Source organism: Ovis aries, chromosome 11, assembly GCF_016772045.2.
Source record: "Ovis aries strain OAR_USU_Benz2616 breed Rambouillet chromosome 11, ARS-UI_Ramb_v3.0, whole genome shotgun sequence".
NCBI classification, from domain to species: domain Eukaryota; kingdom Metazoa; phylum Chordata; class Mammalia; order Artiodactyla; family Bovidae; genus Ovis; species Ovis aries.
The window spans coordinates 14,247,049-14,265,887 of NC_056064.1; the positions used below are offsets into that span (position 1 = coordinate 14,247,049).

The 18,839-nt window shown below is 49.2% G+C and overlaps 1 protein-coding gene across 1 annotated transcript; it reads left to right on the plus strand.

The window, feature by feature from the left end:
* Positions 1–719: 719 nt before the first annotated feature.
* HEATR9 (HEAT repeat containing 9) lies at positions 720–17,817 on the plus strand. Its single transcript, XM_004013196.6, has 15 exons — positions 720–1,259; positions 2,639–2,688; positions 4,864–5,045; positions 5,294–5,420; positions 5,634–5,690; positions 5,889–5,945; positions 6,557–6,614; positions 6,976–7,106; positions 12,343–12,525; positions 12,897–12,989; positions 13,083–13,202; positions 16,039–16,112; positions 16,591–16,642; positions 17,074–17,160; positions 17,369–17,817. The coding sequence occupies exons 1-15, from the start codon at positions 1,172–1,174 to the stop codon at positions 17,735–17,737; spliced, it is 1,728 nt and encodes a 575-aa protein (XP_004013245.2). The 5' UTR covers positions 720–1,171; the 3' UTR covers positions 17,738–17,817.
* The last annotated feature ends 1,022 nt before the right edge of the window (positions 17,818–18,839 follow it).

The following is an 18,839-nucleotide window of genomic DNA, read 5'->3' on the forward strand; positions in this document are numbered from 1 at the left end:
TCTAAAATGAAATAAAGTAAATATGTTCGTGAACAACAACCAAAAGACTTTTATTTCTTGCTGTCAAAGGAGGAGGTATGTGTATCGTTGGGAGAAGGGATAGTTAGGGAGTTTGGGATGGATATGTACACGCTGCTATATTTAAAATGGATAATCAGCAAGGACCTCCTGTATAGCACAGGGAACTCTGCTCAGTGCTGTGTGGCAGCCTGGATGGCAGGGGAGTTTTGAGAGAATGGATACATGTATATGTATGGCTGAGACCCTTCACTTCACCTGAAACCATCACACCATTGCTTGTTTTTTAATTATATTTATTTTAATTGGAGGCTAATTACTTTACACTATTGTATTGGTTTCTGCCATACATTGACATGAATCAGCCACAGGAGTACATGTGTGCCCCGTCCTGAACCCCCCTCCCACCTCCCTCCCCATCCCATCCCTCAGGGCCATCCCAGTGCACCGGCCCTGAGCGCCCTGTCTCATGCATCGACCCTGGACTGGCGATCTATTTCACATATGGTAATATACATGTTTCAGTGCTATTCTGTCAAACCATCCCACCCTCGCCCTCTCCCACAGAGTCCAAAAGTCTGTTCTTTACATCTGTGTCTCTTTTGCTGTCTCACATATAGGATCATCATTACCATCTTTCTAAATTCCATATATATGCATTAATATACTATATTGGCACACGATTTTCAGTTAATCGGCTATATCCCAATACAAAATAAAAAGTTTTTGAAAAAAAATTTTAAAAAATAAACACTTCAGAGGAGACAAAAAAATAGCACGGGCTACGTGAGCTTGAGGTTCATTAAGTGCTTTGACTTTCTTTTCTAATTTATGCCTCACCGCCGCCCCTCGAGCTCGCCAGACAGACGTGGCTTTCCTCCCTTCAGATGAGGAAAGTGAAGCTCCCAGAGGGAAAGCGACTGGCTCAAGCTACAGGCCAGTAGATGCCGGGGCTGGGGCTCCAGAGTAGAACCAGAGTGTTCCATGCACCTAGGTGATCTTCTCACTCAACACTCGGAGGCTTCTAGCTCTAGAAGCCCAGACACCTCACTAGTCCCTCTTGTGCCGCAGACGACAGGTCTCCCTGAGCTCTGCCCCGGCTCTCGCAAGGGAGCTGTCCCTGTAGTCCCTGCCCACTCCCCAGGAGAAGAGGATGGCCTACGAAAAATCAGTCGACATCTCTGACATCAACAGGGCGATGTTCAACTGCCCATGGCTGGAATATCCAGGAAGGACCAAAGGTGAGGTTAGAATGGACAGGAGTGGAGTTGGGAATAGTGACCCGAAAAGGGAAGTTCCCTGGCCCCCACTCCCAGGCAGGAGTCCGGGTGATGTCAGCAAAGCTATGGGCAGAGTCAGGGCGGATCCTTGGGTACTTTCAAGGCTCCATACACCCCTCAAGGTAAGTTTCCAGGGCCCTCTAAGGCGGGATGTCTCTGTGACTCCCCAGCTTCTGCTTCCTCACCTGTTCTGCACTCTCACAAAGCCAAGGTTTCGAGGTGTTCCTCTTGCCCATTGTTCTTCCTCTCATCTGTCTGGCTACCTCTCCTACTTGCGCTGAAGACTCAGCTTGTGGATAATCTCTGGAAACCCTCCCTGCTCCTCCCCACCAGGTTAGGACCCCCTCATCACGATCACCTATGCCTCTATCCATCCTCACATTTATTTCCCTTTGTTAATTAATCCCCAGTAAACGGTTCTATCTTACCAGTAGACCAGTGGTTCCCAAAATATGTTCCCAGGATCAGCAGCATCAGTATTTTGTTAGACATGCAACTTCTCAGGACTTACCTGGTGATCCAGGAGTTGACTCTGTGCCACCAATGCAGAGAGCAGGGGTTCGATCCCTGGTCAGGGAACTAAGACCCCACATGCCGTGTGCACCACACCCTCCTCAACCAAAAAAGTGAATTCTCAGACCGCACCTCAGAGTTACTCTGGGGATGAGTCTTCATCTGGGGATAAGGAAATCTGTATTTTATTAAGCCCTCCAGGAACTTCCTTGGTGGCCCAGTAGTTAAGACTCTGCTTCCACTGCAAAGCAGGGCATAGGTTCAACCCCTGGTCAGGGAACTAAGATCCCACATGCCACTCAGCATGGCCAAAACAAGCAAACAAAAAACAAGACCTCTAGTTTTTTCTAGTGCCACTCACATTTGAGAACCACTGACCATTTTTACATTAGAATCCTTTGGGAAGCTTTCTAAAATGCCTAGGTCCCTTCCTTGGACAATCTGATTCAATTAGTCTGATGCAGGACTGAGGCATGTTAAAAAAATTCTCTCAAATAATTCTAATACGCAGCCAGGGATGAGACCTACTCTGCCAGACCCGTGTGTCTCCAATTTCAACATGCGTAGGAATCTTCCTCAAATAAAGATCCTGACTTGGTAGGCCTGAGAGATTCTGCATTTCTGAGAAGCTTCCAGGCTACGGCAATGCTGCTATTCCACAGACCAAGACACCAGAAACGTACAAGTCCCTTAGGGACAGGAACTGTGGCTTCTTTACGTCCCTGGTGCCTGATATCATGTTCGTTAAATGCTAATGCTCGATAAACGCATGCCCGGAAGGACAACTCTTCAGCTCACCCTTGTCCATGGTCTCCTTTGCACCACAGAACTCAGAAGAGCTGCAGCTCCCGTCCTACTTTCCTTGTCCTGTCACCAGGTGAGACCCCTGACTTCCGCCACCCCGAGAGCCTCGCTGGAGGAAGAGGGTCAGCAGACCACCCCCCCATTAAGGCTGGTTCATAGAACCCTACACGCTCCCCTGGAGGCTCAGACGGTAAAGAATCCAGCTGCCAATGCAGGAGACCTGGGTCCGATCCCTGGGTTGGGAAGATCCCCTGGAGAAGGGCATGGCTACCCCCTCCAGTATTCTTGCCTGGAGAATTCCATGGACGAGGGGAAGGCTCCATGGGGGAGCCTGGTGGGCTACAGTCCATGTGGCCACAAAGAGTCGGACACCACTGAATGACTAACACAAACATGTACTTAGAACTCCGCTCTCACCCCCGGGGCTGCCACGAACTCTGTGTGACCTTGGACAAGTGGCTTTCCCTTCCTGAACCGCAGGAGTAGCCTCTGTCACAAGCCAACCTCTGCCCCGCTCCCTTTGTTGGCTGGCTATGAGATAACATCTGTAAGGTTTTGGCTGTGTAGGCAGTTGCTTAATAATGAGTTATTTTTGAATTTCGGAGAAACAATGAACTTTTTTCAACATGCTTATGTCCTAAATATTGCCTTCACCACCTGGAATCGAAATTCAATGGGACATCCTGGGGTTTTTTGTTTGTTTGTTCTTAACTGAAGTAGAGAAGTTTATTTGGCTGCTCTGGGTCTTGGTTGTGGCATGTGGGATCTAGTTCCCTGATCAGGGATTGATCACTCCCCACCGCCGGGTCCCCTGCCATGAAAGCTTGGAATCGTAGCCACTGGACCCACCAGGGAAGTCTCAATCCTGTTTTTTATTTGCTTGGTCCTTACAAAATCTGACAACCCTGCTTATAGTGAGTCAATGTCCCATTTTCTGAAGTCACGAAAATCACCTGCGAATTCATGATGGTCTCAGTCACCCCACTGGGAACCAGTAGCCAAAGCTCTTTTTCAGAGAGTTGTTGTAGAGACAGGACGGCTTGAGAAGAGACAAGAATGAATCCTTGTCAGATCTTCAGAGAAATCCCCTGACCCATCTAAAACCCCTTGGCCACAACCAGAGCTGCAGTTTCACAAGTGTCTAAGACAGATTATTTGAAGAAATCCTGTTTTTCCAATGAAACTATTAAGTTCCACGAGGACAGGAATGATAACTGTCTCCCCAGCACTGAGCACTTGGCACATAGTAGGTGCTCAATAAAAATCTGTCGAATGCCTGAGTGAATGAGCAGGAGCCCAAAATACCCCTCTCTTTACTCCACGTCTCCCCTGCCCCTGGCCTTTTCATCTCCTTGCCCAGATGACTTTTTTTTCTTTTTGGTGGCACAAGGTCTTCACTGCTGCACACGGGCTTTCTCTAGTTATGGGGAGTGAGAGCTACTGCCTGCTGTGGGCTTCTCACTGTGGTGGCTCCTCTTGGCACGGCTCATGGGCTCTAGAGCGCAGGCTCTGTAGTTATGGCAGGCAGGCTTAGTTGCTCCTTGGTATGTGGGATCCGCCCGGACCAGGGAACGAGCCTGCGTCCCCTGCATTGGCAGGCAGATTCTTATCCACTGGGCCACCAGGAAGTCCCCAGATGACTTTCTCAAGTCCCTTGAAATTCTAAACTAACTGAACTGTGGACAGTTGTTCCTTGGTGTCCACAGGGGATCCCAAACTCCACGGATACTCAAGTATAAAATGGAGTGGTGTTTGCATATAGCCTACACACATCCTCTCTAGATTATTTATAATACCTAATACAATGTAAATGGTGTGTAAAGGGTTACCGGGTACATGGCAAATTCAAGTTTTGCTTTTGGGAACTTCTTAGAATTGTTTTTCCCCCTAATATTTTGAACCCATGGTTGGTTGAATCCATGGATGTGGAACCTGTGGATACAGTGGGCCAACTGTACTCAGATCAACTTACAAACCGGCAACGGTTTCCCAGTCTTTATGTCAGTGGTCCTTCACCTTGGGAGGGGTACAGAACAAGGATGATTAGCCCCATTTTGCAGATGAGAAGACTGAGACCTTGGTAGGGTAAAGTCGCTTGCCCGAGTCACACAGCTTGTTAGGAGCTGGCTGTGTCTTCAGGACGAGAGGCTGAAGGGTATTTCCCTCGTCTAGTCCCTTCTCGCCCTGGCCCTTTTCCTGGCTGAGAAATGTCCCCTGTGGCTGCTCTGCCACTCGCCCCTGCCTCCAGGCACCAAAGGAAGAGTTTCCCCCAAGTCCAGAGTGCTGGAGGGAGCACCCGAGCAAGCCAAATGCCATACCTTACTGCTACTACAAGAAGCCCGAGCTCTACACACACTGGTATACCCTGTATGATCGCCGAAAGCAACGGGAGGCCCAGAAGACACTGTGGAAAATGAGAGATCACCCCAGGTGTGTTTCGTCTCTTCCTGTTCTCCACGCCCTCCCCATCTTCTAAGAAAGGATGGAAAGAGAAGAAAGGGGTGGAGTGGGGCTGGGGGGCTAGGGTGGGCCAAATCAGCCTACAGACCCCCGAGGAGACCCTGGGGTAGATGGAAGCTGATCTGAGCTGGGCTGAGGACCAGAGGCAGAGGAGAGTCTGTGAAGTAAGGAGGAAGGGAACAAGGGGACCAGGGCTACCTGTGTGATTTCTCCCACAGGTACCTCAAGGAGGGTACCCTCAGCCAAAAGCTCCATCTCCCCATGAGCAAGCTGACTCACAGGTCTCCAATGGAGTCCAAGCCCTTAGACCCTGCTGGAGACCCCCTGAAGTGGCAAAGGTTAAAGGTCAGGGGCCATGGCAGGAGCCGGGGCAGAATGGGGAGACTCTGAGGATGCCTTTACCTCGGGCTCACACGATCCTTCCACCCTCAGACCCCGCCAGCAAAAGGGAGCGGGGGAAGAAGAGTGGAATGGGTGAGCTCCTTCCACTTTGAAAGAAGCATGATAGAACTATATTTGTCCCTTTCTTCCCTTCCACATGCTTCCCTGGATGGGCAGGAACTCACAGAAAGCCTGAAATCTCCCAGGGAGGATGAGCAGCTCTACGCAGCCCAGGTGAGAAGTGGCAAGGGTGGAGGGGTGTGGTTACAGGCCAGGTAGATGTCGGCTGAGCTGGTGAGGAGAAAGATGCTGGAGGTGGAGGGCGGGGAGGGAGTGATGTTCCAAGAACAACCTCCAGCAGTGTCCAGAAGGTGGCAGCTCGTGGCGGTGGTGTCCAGGCTCTCCTCCTTTTCCTCTCTCCTGTTCCTGCAGGCTCTGGGGTGCCTGGGGGTCAGCGACAAGTTTGTCTTGGACGCACTGTGGCAGGTGGTGAGTCTGGGGCTGCACGGAGTCCAGGAGAGGAGGACACAGGGCCTGCGGTCTGCAGAGCCTTGGCACCTGAGCACAGACAAGGCCCACCAGGGCCAAGGATGATGGGTCAGATGCCGGAAGGAGGCAGCCGCCTTGTGCGACATGTGCCCAGCTCATGCCCTTGGCTCCTTTAAAGGGCAGCTTGATCTTAAAGGATGGGGAAGGGGGGATCTGAAGATCCCCTTTGTCTGACAGAGAAGTTGACTTTGGGGGTGGGGGTGGGCTGTGTTCTTACCCATAATCTCATTTAAATCTTTTGATACTAGAACTAGTTAGCAGTAGCTGCATTTTTCTAATGAGAAAATGAAAGCTCCGAGGGGCCAGGTGACCTGCCCTAGGCCTCGTGGCTATCAGACACCAGACAGGGATGTGAACAAAAGTCTTACTCCTAAGTTATGGTCCTTCCATCACACCACCCTGCCCACACCCGTGTTTGAACATAAACAGGTCACTCTCTAGGCCTTGGTTTCCTCATCTGTAAAATGAAAAGTTAAGCTGAGCTGATCCTGAAAGCTCCTGATATTCCACCACCTTAGGGCATGTTCCCACCCTCCACCCCCTTAAATCAGGCCCAAGCCGGATCGGAGAAACTGAAGTATGAGGCCTGTCGAACCCTGGCCATCCTGGGTGAGTGGGTCCCCCCCTGGGTGGGAGTAGGGGCAGGGGAGGAAGGAGGCTATGTAGCCACAATCCACCTTTAGGGAAAGACAGAAGGCAGTGGACGGCCCCCCACCTGCAACCTAGTCATTGGCAGGTCTGGGAGTGATCCCAGAGATTGTTGGGCAGAGAGAGGAAGGTGGGGTGAAGAGGGAGAAGAGGTGGGAGGGAGACAGAGAGCAGGCTCTGGGAACTGCGGTCATGCTCAGCCAGCTGCTCTGGTGTCCTGGGGGGACGGCCGACCGTGGGACCTCAGTGGAGTCAGGTGGAGTCTGGCAGAGAGGAGCTGCCCCAGAGGCTCCGCCCTGACCTGAGGCTCCTCCCTGTCCAGGATGCCTGAAAAAGCACGTGATTCAAACTCTCATCAAGAAGTTGAAGGGCCAAAATGAGGGGCAGAGGATGGATACTCTGATAGCACTTCGGGCGGCTCTGGACTCTTGGGCTGCTGTCCCCAGAGATCAGGTGACTGGGGGGGAAGAGTCAGTCCCCGGGGCAAGGTCGGACAGGTCATCAATGGTGCTGACTGGGGGTTAAGCCAGGGAGAGGGTAACCAGCTCCTAGTTCTGATGAGGGGGATGATGTCCTTGTGGAGTCCCCTGAGGAACAGGTTGCCGGGACAGAATCATTGGTGTAGCTCCAGAACTGGTCATGCCACCTCTGAAAAGCCAGCTTTCGGAGTTGTCATTTGTCCTTCTCTAAAGTGGATATAGTAGTTACAGCACCGTTGAGAAGATTAAATGAGATAATATATGCAAAGCACCTACTTCAATGCCTAGATTTATTTTTTTATATACATTTATTTATTTGGCTGCACCAGGTCTTATTTGCGCCATGCAAACTCTTAGTTGTGGCATGTGGGATAGAGTTCCCCGTTCAGGGATCGACCCTGGGCGCACTGCATCGGGAGTGTGGAGTCCTAGCCACTGGTCTCCACGGAAGTCCCAGCGCCTGTGCTCTTCCAGTGACCACGCCTCATCCTTAAAATAACCTGCTAAAGGAAAACCTCTGCCCAGAGGGGACAGGGACCAAGGAAGTCTGCTGTCACTACTTGAGATTTTTCCCCTTTAGGATCCTCTTATTTTGACCCCATCACTGCTCCACATAAAATAGAATTCATTACATCCACTTACTCAACAAACCTACACTGAACAGCTATCATGGGCCAGACATCAACCTAGGCCCTTGGGATATGTCAGCAAACAAAGCAAGCAGAGATCTCAGCTTTGGGTAGAGCTTACATTCCAGTGGGGTGGGGGAAGTGGGGAGGGGAGACAGGTGAAAGTGAAAGTCACTCAGTTATGTCTGACTCTTTGCGACCCCGTGGACTATACAGTCCATGGAATTCTCTAGGCCCGAATACTGGACTGGGTAGCCTTTCCCTTCCCCAGGGGATCTTCCCAACCCAGGGATCGAACCTAGGTCTCCCTCATTGCCGGCAGATTCTTTCCCAGCTGAGCTACAGGAGAAGCCCAGGGAGACATGTAATAACCAACAAATTTCATTATAGAGTGTGTCAGATACAGCAAGTGGGAGACTTATGTAGAGGGATGAGAGTGACTGGGATGATGAGGGATGAGAGTGACTGGGGATGCTGAGTGCAGATGAGTATGTTAGATACAGCAAGTGGGAGACTTATGTAGAGGGATGAGAGTGACCGGGATGATGAGGGATGAGAGTGACCGGGATGCTGAATGCAGATGGAATGAGTTGCGATTTTAAACACGAGGGACAGGGGAGGCCTCACGTGGAAGTCGTCGTCTGAGCTCAAGCACGAAGGTGAGGGGTGAGCCTTGCAGATATCTGAGAGAAGGTATTCCCAGCAAAGGAAGAATCGAGCCAAAGTCCCGAAGGCAGGGGCAGGCTTGGTATGGGCAAGGAACAGCAAGGAGGCCGTGTGACAGAAGTGGGGTGGGAGCAGAGAAAGCAGGAGGAAATGAAGTTGGGCCAAAGACGCTAATAGGAGACTAGCGCATATGAGGCCTTCTGGACGACTTTAAGTACTTGAGCTTTTCTCCCGAGTGGAATAGGTTTTTGAACAAAGCAATGATGTGATCTAACTTACGTTTCAAAAGTTCACTCTGGGGGACTTCCCTGGTGGTCCAGTGGTTAAAACTCTGTGCTCCCAGTGCAGGGGGCCTGGGTTCAGTCCCTGGTTGATCCCTGGTTGGGGAACTAAGATCCCTCATGTGGCACAGTGGCCAAAAAAAACAAAAAAACGTTCACTCTGACTGCTGTGTTGAAGAAAGACGGGCAGGGGATGAAAGGCAAAAGTGGAAGCCGAGAGACCAGTTAGGAGTTGTTAAAGCAGTCCTGGTGAGGCACGATGGTGGCTTGGACCACAGTGGTTGCAGTGGGGCTGGTAAGCAGTCATTAAGTTCTGAATATGTATACATGTGTTAATGTTTATCGATTTGTTTTGGCTGTGTCGGGTCTTGGTTGCGGCCTGCAGGCTCTTGTAGTTGCAGCATGTGGGATCTAGCTCCCTGAAGAGGGATCAAACCCAGGCCCCCTTCACTGGGAGTCTCAGCCACTGGACCACAAGGGAAATCCCCTGCATATATTTTTAAAGTAAAACTCTGACAGGTTAAATGTGAGCTATAAGAGAAAGTGAGGCAACAAGGAGGAAGCCAAGGCTTTTGGCCTAGAAACTGAAAGGATGGAGTTGTCATCGGCTAAGATGAGTTTCCCTGATAGCTCAGTTGATAAAGAATCTGCCTGCAATGCAGGAGACCCTGGTTCAACTCCTGAGTCGGGAAGATCCCCTGGAGACAGGATAGGCTACCCACTCCAATATTCTTGGGCTTCCCTTGTGGCTCAGCTGGTAAAGAATCTGCTGGCAGTGCCAGAGACCTAGGTTCATTCAAACCTGGGTTCTATCCCTGGGTTGGGAAGATCCCCCTGGAGAAGGAAAAGGCTACCCATTCCAGTATTCTGGCCTGGAGAATTCCATGGACTGTATAGTCCATGGGGACAGGACTGAGCAACTTTCACTTCACTTCAAGATGGAGAAAGCTGCACATGGAACAGGCTTGGAGGTAATATCAGAAGTCCAGTTTTGGACAAGTTGTGTTTGTGACGTCTTCTGGACATCCAAAGGAAACAACAAACAAGTAGCTGGATATACAATTTGGAGTTCAGAAGCCTGAACCAGTGGAAGAAATCTATGAGTTGTCAGCATATAGGTCATTCAACAAGATGAGATCACTAAGAACCAAGAATCAAGCCTTGGGGCACCCCAGTGTTTAGAGGTCAGAGATAAGAGGAAGAACCAATAAATATTAAGAAGTAGCCAACAGGTAGGAAGACAACCAATAGTGTGGTATACTGAAAATCAAGTAGAGAACCTTCATCAAGGAAAAGGAGACAAATCAACCATATCAAATAATATAAGGGCTGAGAATCCATACAATGGCTTTAACCACATGGGTGGATCATTGATTATCTTAACAAGAACTACTCTGGTGGGGCAGTGAAAGTCTGAATGGAGTAGGGTTAAGAGAAAATGGGAGGAAAGAAGGGCAAGCTGGCAAGAATGGGCAACTGTCCAAGTTTTCCTGGATAGAGCTGTAGTCAGCAGCAGGGGTAAATTCTAGAAAGAGAAAAAACAGCAGCATGTGTCAACGCTGAGGAGTAACGATCCAGTCGTTAGGAAAATGATCGTTTGGAAGAGGGTGGGAAGAGTTGGGCAGCAATGTTCTTGAGAAGATGAGAAGGGACGAGAGCAAACACATAAGAGACTGACTTTATTTTTTTAATATTTTTATTTATTTGGCTGCACCAAGTCTTGGTTGTGGCATGCGGAATCTCTCATTGCCTGTGGACCCTTGGTGGCAGCATGTGGGATCTAGCTTCCTGACCAGAGATCGAACCTGGGCCCCCTGCAATGGGAGTGTGCAGTCCTAGCCACCAGACCACCAGGAAAGTCCCCAAGATTGACTTTTTTAGATAGATGGTCATGGTCCACAGTAATGCGGAAAGGAAGGAATATGGGTGCAGGTGTTGAAAGTTGGACAGAGTGGTGGTGAGTGTCTCTGGAACTTCTTTTCTAGTTGCTTTTATTTTGCTCAATAAAGTAGGAAGCAAGGTCATCAACTTAAGAGAACAGAGGAGGAAGTGTTAGAGTGTCCAGAGGAAGGAATATGAATTAGGAAGGTGGGAAACAGAACTGCCCAGGGAAAAGCAGTCTGACTGTTAGGCATCATTAAGGGTTTTCTTAAGGTTTGTGTTCATATACTTCAAGCAAGATTAGTCATCATTACTTTGATTTCCTCTGGGAAGTGCAGGCATAGAGTCGGTGGAGAGTTTAATACAATAAAGAGGGGGTAAAGGAGTTCAGGGACCATGGAACTGAAGCTGGGTAAAAGGGAAGAAAGTGAGGAGGAGGGCAAAGTTGCTCAATGAATTGTTAGTCTTCATGCAGTCCAACAACTTTTTAAATAGAGTGATTTATTAGCATTAAATATACAAAAAAATTCACTTTCATTTTTATTTATAAGAATTTGAAAGTAAAGAATATAAAAGTTACGGATAAATTCTTTCATTAAGAAAAGTTTAAAAAATAAAAGAGCAATGGCAATAACACAATATGCCCAAGTGATAGATCTGACCGTGTACTTTTATAAACCTTCACAGTCCCCCGTATATACATCTACATTTACATAAAAGAACTCATCTTTTATGTAATATCCAAGTAAAGACTCCCAATTCCTGTTTAGAAGAATTCAATTAACAACAGGAATAAATAGGAGCACTCTGACCGCACTATACAAATGTAAGGAAATTTTATAGAGAATTTACGATAGAAAAAATTACATGAGTAACTAACCCACATATATATTCACGTACAGATAATGAAATAAGTTCAAAGTAAAGCTATTTAATATACTCCTTTAAAAAAAATTCATTGGCTTCACCTTGTTATGTTAAGTTTTCACTGTATAGCAAAGTGAATCAGTCATTAGTATCTATTGTTGCTGTTCAGTCAACAAACTTGGACAAAACATGTCCAACTCCTTGGCAGCTCCATGGACTGCAGCCCACCAGGCTCCTCTGTCCATTGGATTTTCCAGGCAAGAATACTGGAGTGGGTGGCCATTTCCCTTTCCAGGGGATCTTCCCAACCCAGGGATCGAACCCGGGTCTCCTACATTGGCAGGCAAGTTCTTCACCACTGGGCCACCAGGGAAGCCCCATACGTTTTTGGATTTCCTTCCCATTTAGGTCATCACACAGCACTGAGCAGAGTTCCCTGTGCTATACAGTAGGTAGAACAGCAAGTGCTGACATCAGAGGAGAACCAGAAAGACAGGAGGAGAGGGAGTCAGAGAGAAGCTGCAGTAACGGGTAACGATGAAGTCCCGCTGTGGGAATTGACGGCTGACATAGCGCCAAGGACAAGGTTATGGGAGGAGAGGCGTCGGGGCAATGACCTGTATATTTTTTTCAAATGCCAAGAGCTGAGACAGCAGAGGTATTAAAGAGAGTAACGCCGACCCACTCACAAGAAAAAGTCATAGAGAAGTGAAAGGATGTAGCTGGGAGCAAGCAGATGGCAGCAAGAAGAAGGGAAGTGGGTAAACTGAGCTCTTGACAGGAGACTCCTTCTGGGGAAGAGGGAGAATGGGCTGGAAGCAGTCATGAATTGCCCTCACAAAGCCTAGCCGGAGACCTGCTCCAACCGCCCCGTCTCCCTCTCAAGAGGACTCAGGTGGAGGATGAAGAGAAGCTGGCGCTGGTGCTACTGATGCTGATAAAGAAGGCAGCGTACAAGGCGGCGGCGGAGGCGGCCCTGTGCTTGGGGCTCCTGAGGCCCCACAGCAACGTGGCCCGAGAGCACTTGCTGCAGTGCCTGTGCCAAGGGCCGAAGACCCAGCAGATGAAGGTGTGAGGGGCGGGGGGCCGGGCTCCCTGGGGAGCCCTGGGGAAACGGTGCTGACTCTGGTGGGCTCTGGTCCCTGTCATCCTCATCCCAGAGAAAAGGAGCTTCAGCAGGGAGCACCGCAGGGTCCTCTGTGTGTTTGTGAATATGTATATGGGTTGCGTGGGAGCCAGTGTACACAGATCTGTGTATAGTCCATTCATTCATATATGTGCACGTGTGCGCTCACATGAACTTACACACTCACTCATGAGGCCAAGAGGGAGGAGAAAGGACTCTGCCTGTTTCCTACAAGTTCTAGCCCTCAAGCGTGCTTGGCCATCCAAATGCCTCTTGGTCTGGTGTACCCCACCCCGCCCTGCCCACCCCCACAGGCACTCACTGTGCTGGTCAAGATAATGGGTGTGCACTCAGCCACAGTTGTCAGGAGCATCCTGGACCAGCTGTCCTGTTCCAGCGTCCTGGAGGTAAGCTCTCAACTGCCTAGTACCCTTCCTGCTCCAGCACAAGGATGTGCTGGGGGATGAGGAAGGTGGGCTGTCCTTTGTGTCTGCCCTCAGCACCGTTTTGAAGCCATGCAGATGCTCAAGGCCATAGGACTGGAATGGATCCAGGCACATGGTCTGGAAGACCTCACATTTGACCTACTCAGGAGGAAGACATATAATGAACCCTTCTTTGTAAGTGAGACCAACGCTCCCAAGCCCAGACAGCCCAAACCTGTCTCTTCACCTTTCCCTAAAGGACCCCCACCCTGCCTTGGCTCCCACCACACTGCCCCCCCAAAGTTCAGTTCAGTTTAGTTCAGTTCAGTCACTCAGTTGTGTCCAACTCTTTGCAACCCAATGGACTGCAGCAAGCCAGGCTTCCCTATCCATCACCAACTCCTGGGGCTTGCTCAAATTCATGTCCATCAAGTCAGTGATGCCATCTACCACCTCATCCTCTATTGTCCCCTTCTCCTCCTGCCTGCAATCTTTCCCAACATTAAGGTCTTTTCCAATGAGTCACTTCTTCGCATCAGGTGGCCAAAGTATTGGAGCTTCAGCTTCAGCATCAGTCCTTCCAATGAATATTCAGGACTGATTTCCTTTAGGATTGACTGGTTTGATCTCCTTGCAGTTCAAGGGACTCTCAAGAGTCTTCTCCAGCACCACAGTTCAAAAGCATCAATTCTTCGGCACTCAGCTTTCTTTATAGTCCAACTCTCACATCCATACATGACTACTGGAAAAACCATAGCTTTGACTATGTGAACCTTTGTCAGTGAAGTAATGTTTCTGCTTTTTAATATGCTGTCTAGGTTGGTCATAGCTTTTCTTCCAAGGAGCAAGTGTCTTTTGATTTTGTGACTGCAGTCACCATCTGCAGTGATTTTGGAGCCCAAAACAATAAAGTCTGTCACTGTTTCCATTGTTTCCCCATCTATTTGCCATGAACTGATGGGACATGAACTGATGGGATGCCATGATCTTAGTTTTTTGAATATTGAGTTTTAAGCCAGCTTTTTCACTCTCCTCTTTCACTTTCATCAAGAGGCTCTTCAGTTCCTCTTCACTTTCTGCTGTAAGGGAGGTATCATCTGCATATCTGAGGTTATTGATATTTCTCCCATCAATCTTGATTCTAGCTTGTGTTCATCCAGTCCAGCATTTCGCATGATGTACTCTGCATATAGATTAAATAAACAAGGTAACAAAATACAGCCTTGACATACTCCTTTCCCAATTTGGAACCAGTCCGTTGTTTCACACCTGGTTCTAGATGTTGCTTCTTGACCTGAATACAGATTTCTCAGGAGGTAGGTCAGGTGGTCTGGTATTGTCTCTTTAAGAATTTTACACCAGTTTGTTGTGATCCACACAGTCAAAGGCTTTGGCATAGTCAATGAAGCAGAAGTAAGTGTTTTTCTGGAATTCTCTTGCTATTTCTATGATCCAACAGGTGTTGGAAATTTGATCTCTTGTTCCTCTTCCTTTTCTAAATCCAGCTTGAACATCTGGAAGTTCTCGGTTCACATACTTAGCTTGGAGAATTTTCAACATTACTTTACTAGCATGTGAGATGAGTGCAATTGTGCAGTAGTTTGAACTTTCTTTGGCATTGCCTTTCTTTGGGATTGGAATAAACCTTTTCCAGTCCTGTGGCCACTGCTGAGTTTTCCAAATCTGCTGGCATATTGAGTGTAGCACTTTCACAGCATCATCTTTGGGGATCTGAAATAACTCACCTGGAATTCCATCACCTATACTAACATTGTTCGTAGTGATGCTTCCTAAGGCCCTCTTGACTTCACACTCCATGATGTCTGGCTCCATACAACACCATCATGGTTCTCTGGGTCGTTGATCTTTTTTGTGTAGTTCTTCTGTGTATGCATGCCCCCCAAAGCGTGCATCACACTCCCCAGAATACAGCTCCTGTCTCCAAGCTGTCTGGCCTCTGTGCAGGCAGTCCTCTCAGCTTAAAGTGCCCTGTTATTCCTCCCTCCCCTGAAAGGTGGAAAACTGCCTCTGCTTTCAGTTCCACTGGTAAGTAGCTCCTCTCTCCTACTGCCTATTAAAATATGATTACCCCTTCCAGACCAGCCCAGACAACACCTCCTATGGGAAGCTTTCCAATCACCACCAACAGAATCACCCTGCCTTCCCCTGCACTTTTACCTTTCTTAGACCTTGCTACAAAGCCAGCCACAGCACTGCTAAAGACATTTTTCTAACCTGTGAATCAGATTGCAGCTCACCTCTGCAAAGAACTTCTCAGTTACTCCCCAAGCTCTCAGGAGGGCTTACATAGCCCTTCACCACCCAAGACCTGTCTGACTCTTTATCCTCACCACACTCGTGCCCAGCCACGCACCAGCAGTGCTTAGGAGCACCCTGTCCTGACTCACACCCATGGTCCCAGTGTAATTGCTCAGAGTGTCCCACTCTGAAGACTCTGTATGGTCACCTAGCTAAACTGAACCATTTCCTGTCCCCTAACCTCTCTGTGCTCTCTCCTGCCTCCAGGCCTTTGTACCTGCTTTCCTCAGCCCAGGGAAGTTGGCCCCTAGCCTCTCAGCCTGGCTAACTCCTACTCATGCCTCAGGTTTCAGCTGCGACATCACTTCCTTCAGGAAGTCTTCCTGGAACTCAGACTGAGTTAGGAGACCCTCCTGTTGTCCCTACATTTAGTTCACGAGTCTGACTGCCTGTTCACTTGTCTGTTTCCCCCACCAGACCGTGAGCTCCCTGAGGCAAGGGCCATACACACAGCACAAAGTAAACTCTCAATGAAGGTCGATGGTCCAGTGGTTAAGATTTCACCTTCCAGTGCAGGGGCTGTGGGTTCAATCCCTGGTCAGGGAGCTAGGATTCCACATGCCTTGTGGGCCAAAAAACCAAAACGTGACACAGAAACAATACTGTAGCAAATTCAATAAAGGCTAAAAAATGGTCCACATCCAAAAGAAAAGTTTGGGAAGCACTTAAGAGCACACCCCTGAGCCTCTGTCCCACCTTAATCTCTCTTCAGGCTATGAGGCAGGCTGTTGCTGAAACCGTGGAAGAGCTTAAGATGAAGCCCATGATGCTGAACTTGGTGGAGGCGTGAGTGGCTTGGGCTGGGAGCTACCAGGGCCAAATCCTAGGCTGTGGGAAGAGGACAGAAGGCCAGTGAGAGCAGAGAGCCTACTGCCTGGTCTGAGATCACACTGCCCAGGCCACTGGCCAAGTCATTCTTTGACCTCTGGGCTTTTCTTCATCTGTAAAAGGGGCTGGTAATACCTACCACTCAGAGGTACTATTTAAAGCTCAAGTTAAGATGAGGACTTGGAAGGGATTTGTAAACGGTAAAGTTCTGGACAAATGTGAGTCCTGATCATCACACAGAGCCCCTTGGAAAACTGTTGTACCGACCTTTCCCTTTCCAGTCCCTTTCCTGACCCAAGAAACAAGAAGGGGCCGTTAATGAAATTAACATCACTCATCAGCTTTATACCTGAGTCACTCTGGACTGTAACAAGCAGCCAGTCTTCCTCCCCTACCCTTTAACTGGACCACAACACACTCACTCCCTTCTCTTCAGGCAGCTGATGAGCTCAAATGCATTGGCACGCAAGGAAGCAGTCATCTCTCTGGTAAGGCCAGCTCCGCAACTCTGACCAGATGTGTTGATGGCTGGGGGAGTGGGCAGTCCAGGAGAGCTACTGAGGGGAAGAAAGGGCGGCAAAGTGTGGGGAGGTGGTTTGCCAGCTTTTTTAGACTACCCACCGTACCAGGAGTTAAGGGAAAGCTTTTCTGCAGGACTAGAGCTGGGTAGGAGAAGGGACAGGTGAAGGGTGTGAGGGGCATTGCTCAGATGTGACAGAAACTATCTTGACTCTTCTGGTGAAAAAAATTGTACCAGAACCCAATGCAGAGGCAGGCCCTCAAAGGTAAGGAAGCAGCTGGGAAGCCACATCTCCTGTCCAGGTAAAGGGTCATCACGAGGGCACTAGAATGGAAGAGAGTGTAGACGGGGCATCTTCCTGGGCCGGCTACTGAGATGCCCTCATCCTGCCTCTGCCAGAGTGTCCTGGGGATCCGCAGCCCACAGGTGTTCCACTTGGTCCTGGACATGCTGGATGTGGAGAAGAACGCGTCTGTGAAGAAGAGTGTAAGGCATCCCTGCTCTCCTCTTCCTCCAGCCTCTCCCACTCTCCTCACACAACATGCCCTCTGACGGAGGGGAGGGGAATAAGCCCTTAGACGTTGTCCCTTGACCTCATTCCCTGGGACTCAGAGTGACCTGTGGCCAGAATTCCCCTTCCCGCCTCCCAGGGCTGGCCTGAAGGGAGCCAGCCACGGGGCTTGTTTCAATGCAGCTACAAGAAACATTAATTCTTTTGGCCTCCATCGATCCCTGGATCCAAAACAAGCTAAAGAACAAGGTTCTTTTTGTATGTGAGATGCCAAAGACCAGCACGAAGGTGGAGTTCACAAGGTTCCGGAAAGAGCCTGAGAAACCTGAAGAGTCAAATATCCAAGATTTTCAACTTACAGAGCTGAACCCCTTGTTTCTTACAAAGTCCAGTGCCATGTTAGACCACCAGAAAAAGCTAAACCCCCAGAAAGGGTCTGATACCCCTGGCTTCCTACCCTCTTTCTCTATATCCCCAAAACACAAGTCACAGGGGTCCTGGGCACAAGGGATCAGAAAACAGCTCCAGATCTTTGCTGAGACCCCCAACTAGGTCAGTGGTTTAGGTCGAGTCCCTGCTCTTTTCTTAAGGGTGCTTCTCAGGCTCGCCTGAGAAAATGTTCAGTACTTATCTTCCATGAATAAATGAGCATCACTCTACCTACCTTCATCATGATGATGGTTCCCTTCCTCATGAGCTGCACTGAAACACAGATCTCCTCACTCCTGGCTGGGCCTTCCTTGCTCTCAGCCACATGTCCTTTCCACGAGACAAACCTGCTCTGGATGGCCAGCCTGTCGTCCTACATCAAGTCCTTTGTCTGCACCCAGAATGTGATGACAAAGCCAGAGCTGAGCCTCTGTCCAGAGGGGGCTGCTGAGGAGGAAAATGGGAGAAAATCCTGGAGAGCTTGGCTCTTGGGCCATTTCCTCTTACTAACTAGTCCCTCCCCATCCCCCCTCCCCATTTCCCTATTGGTGGTCAAGAGATAACCATCCTCTTCACTGTCTCTTCTCTCACACCTGCTTTCCAACTCCCTTAGGGTCATTCCCTCTGACAGACTCAATTTACTCTCTAAGAACTGCCTTAGCGCCTCCCTCATTTTACGAAATGCTTCAGTTTCCCTCGGCCAATAGGACTGGTCACACCAATCCCAGCAAGCTATGTCCTCCATTAAAAGGAAAAGCCCAGACTCTGGAGTCAGACAAATCTGAAATCAAGTCCCAGGGCCCATCACTCACTTGATCTTCGACTGTGAAGTTACTGAACCGTCCTCACCTACAAAATGAAGGGAGTAATGCACACTACTTCTGAGGGCTCTTAGGATTACGTGCGTGTGTGCAAAGTTGCTTCAGTCGTGTCCCACTCTTTGTGACCTTATGGACCGTAGCCTGCCAGGCTCCTCTGACCATGGGGATTCTCCAGGCAAAAAATATTGGGAGTGGGTTGCCATGCCTCCTCCAGAGCATCTTCCCGACCTGAGGATTGAACCTGCATCTCTCACGTCTCCTGGTGCCACCTGGGAAGTCAGAATAACACAAAACCTACTGGTGCCTGGTATTCCATAGAAGGCACTCAAGTGGAGATTTCTTTTCTCTGTTCCTCTCTCCAGCGTTGCCATGTAAGCCTGTAACCACCAGAGATCTAAAAAGCT

Coding starts and splice junctions, on each gene's coding strand:
- HEATR9 (XM_004013196.6), top strand. CDS start 1,172: ATGGCCTACGAAAAATCAGTCGACATCTCTGACATCAACAGGGCGATG. Junction 1,260..2,638: donor ATATCCAGGAAGGACCAAAG/GTGAGGTTAGAA, acceptor TTTGCACCACAG/AACTCAGAAGAGCTGCAGCT. Junction 12,990..13,082: donor CCTGTTCCAGCGTCCTGGAG/GTAAGCTCTCAA, acceptor GTCTGCCCTCAG/CACCGTTTTGAAGCCATGCA.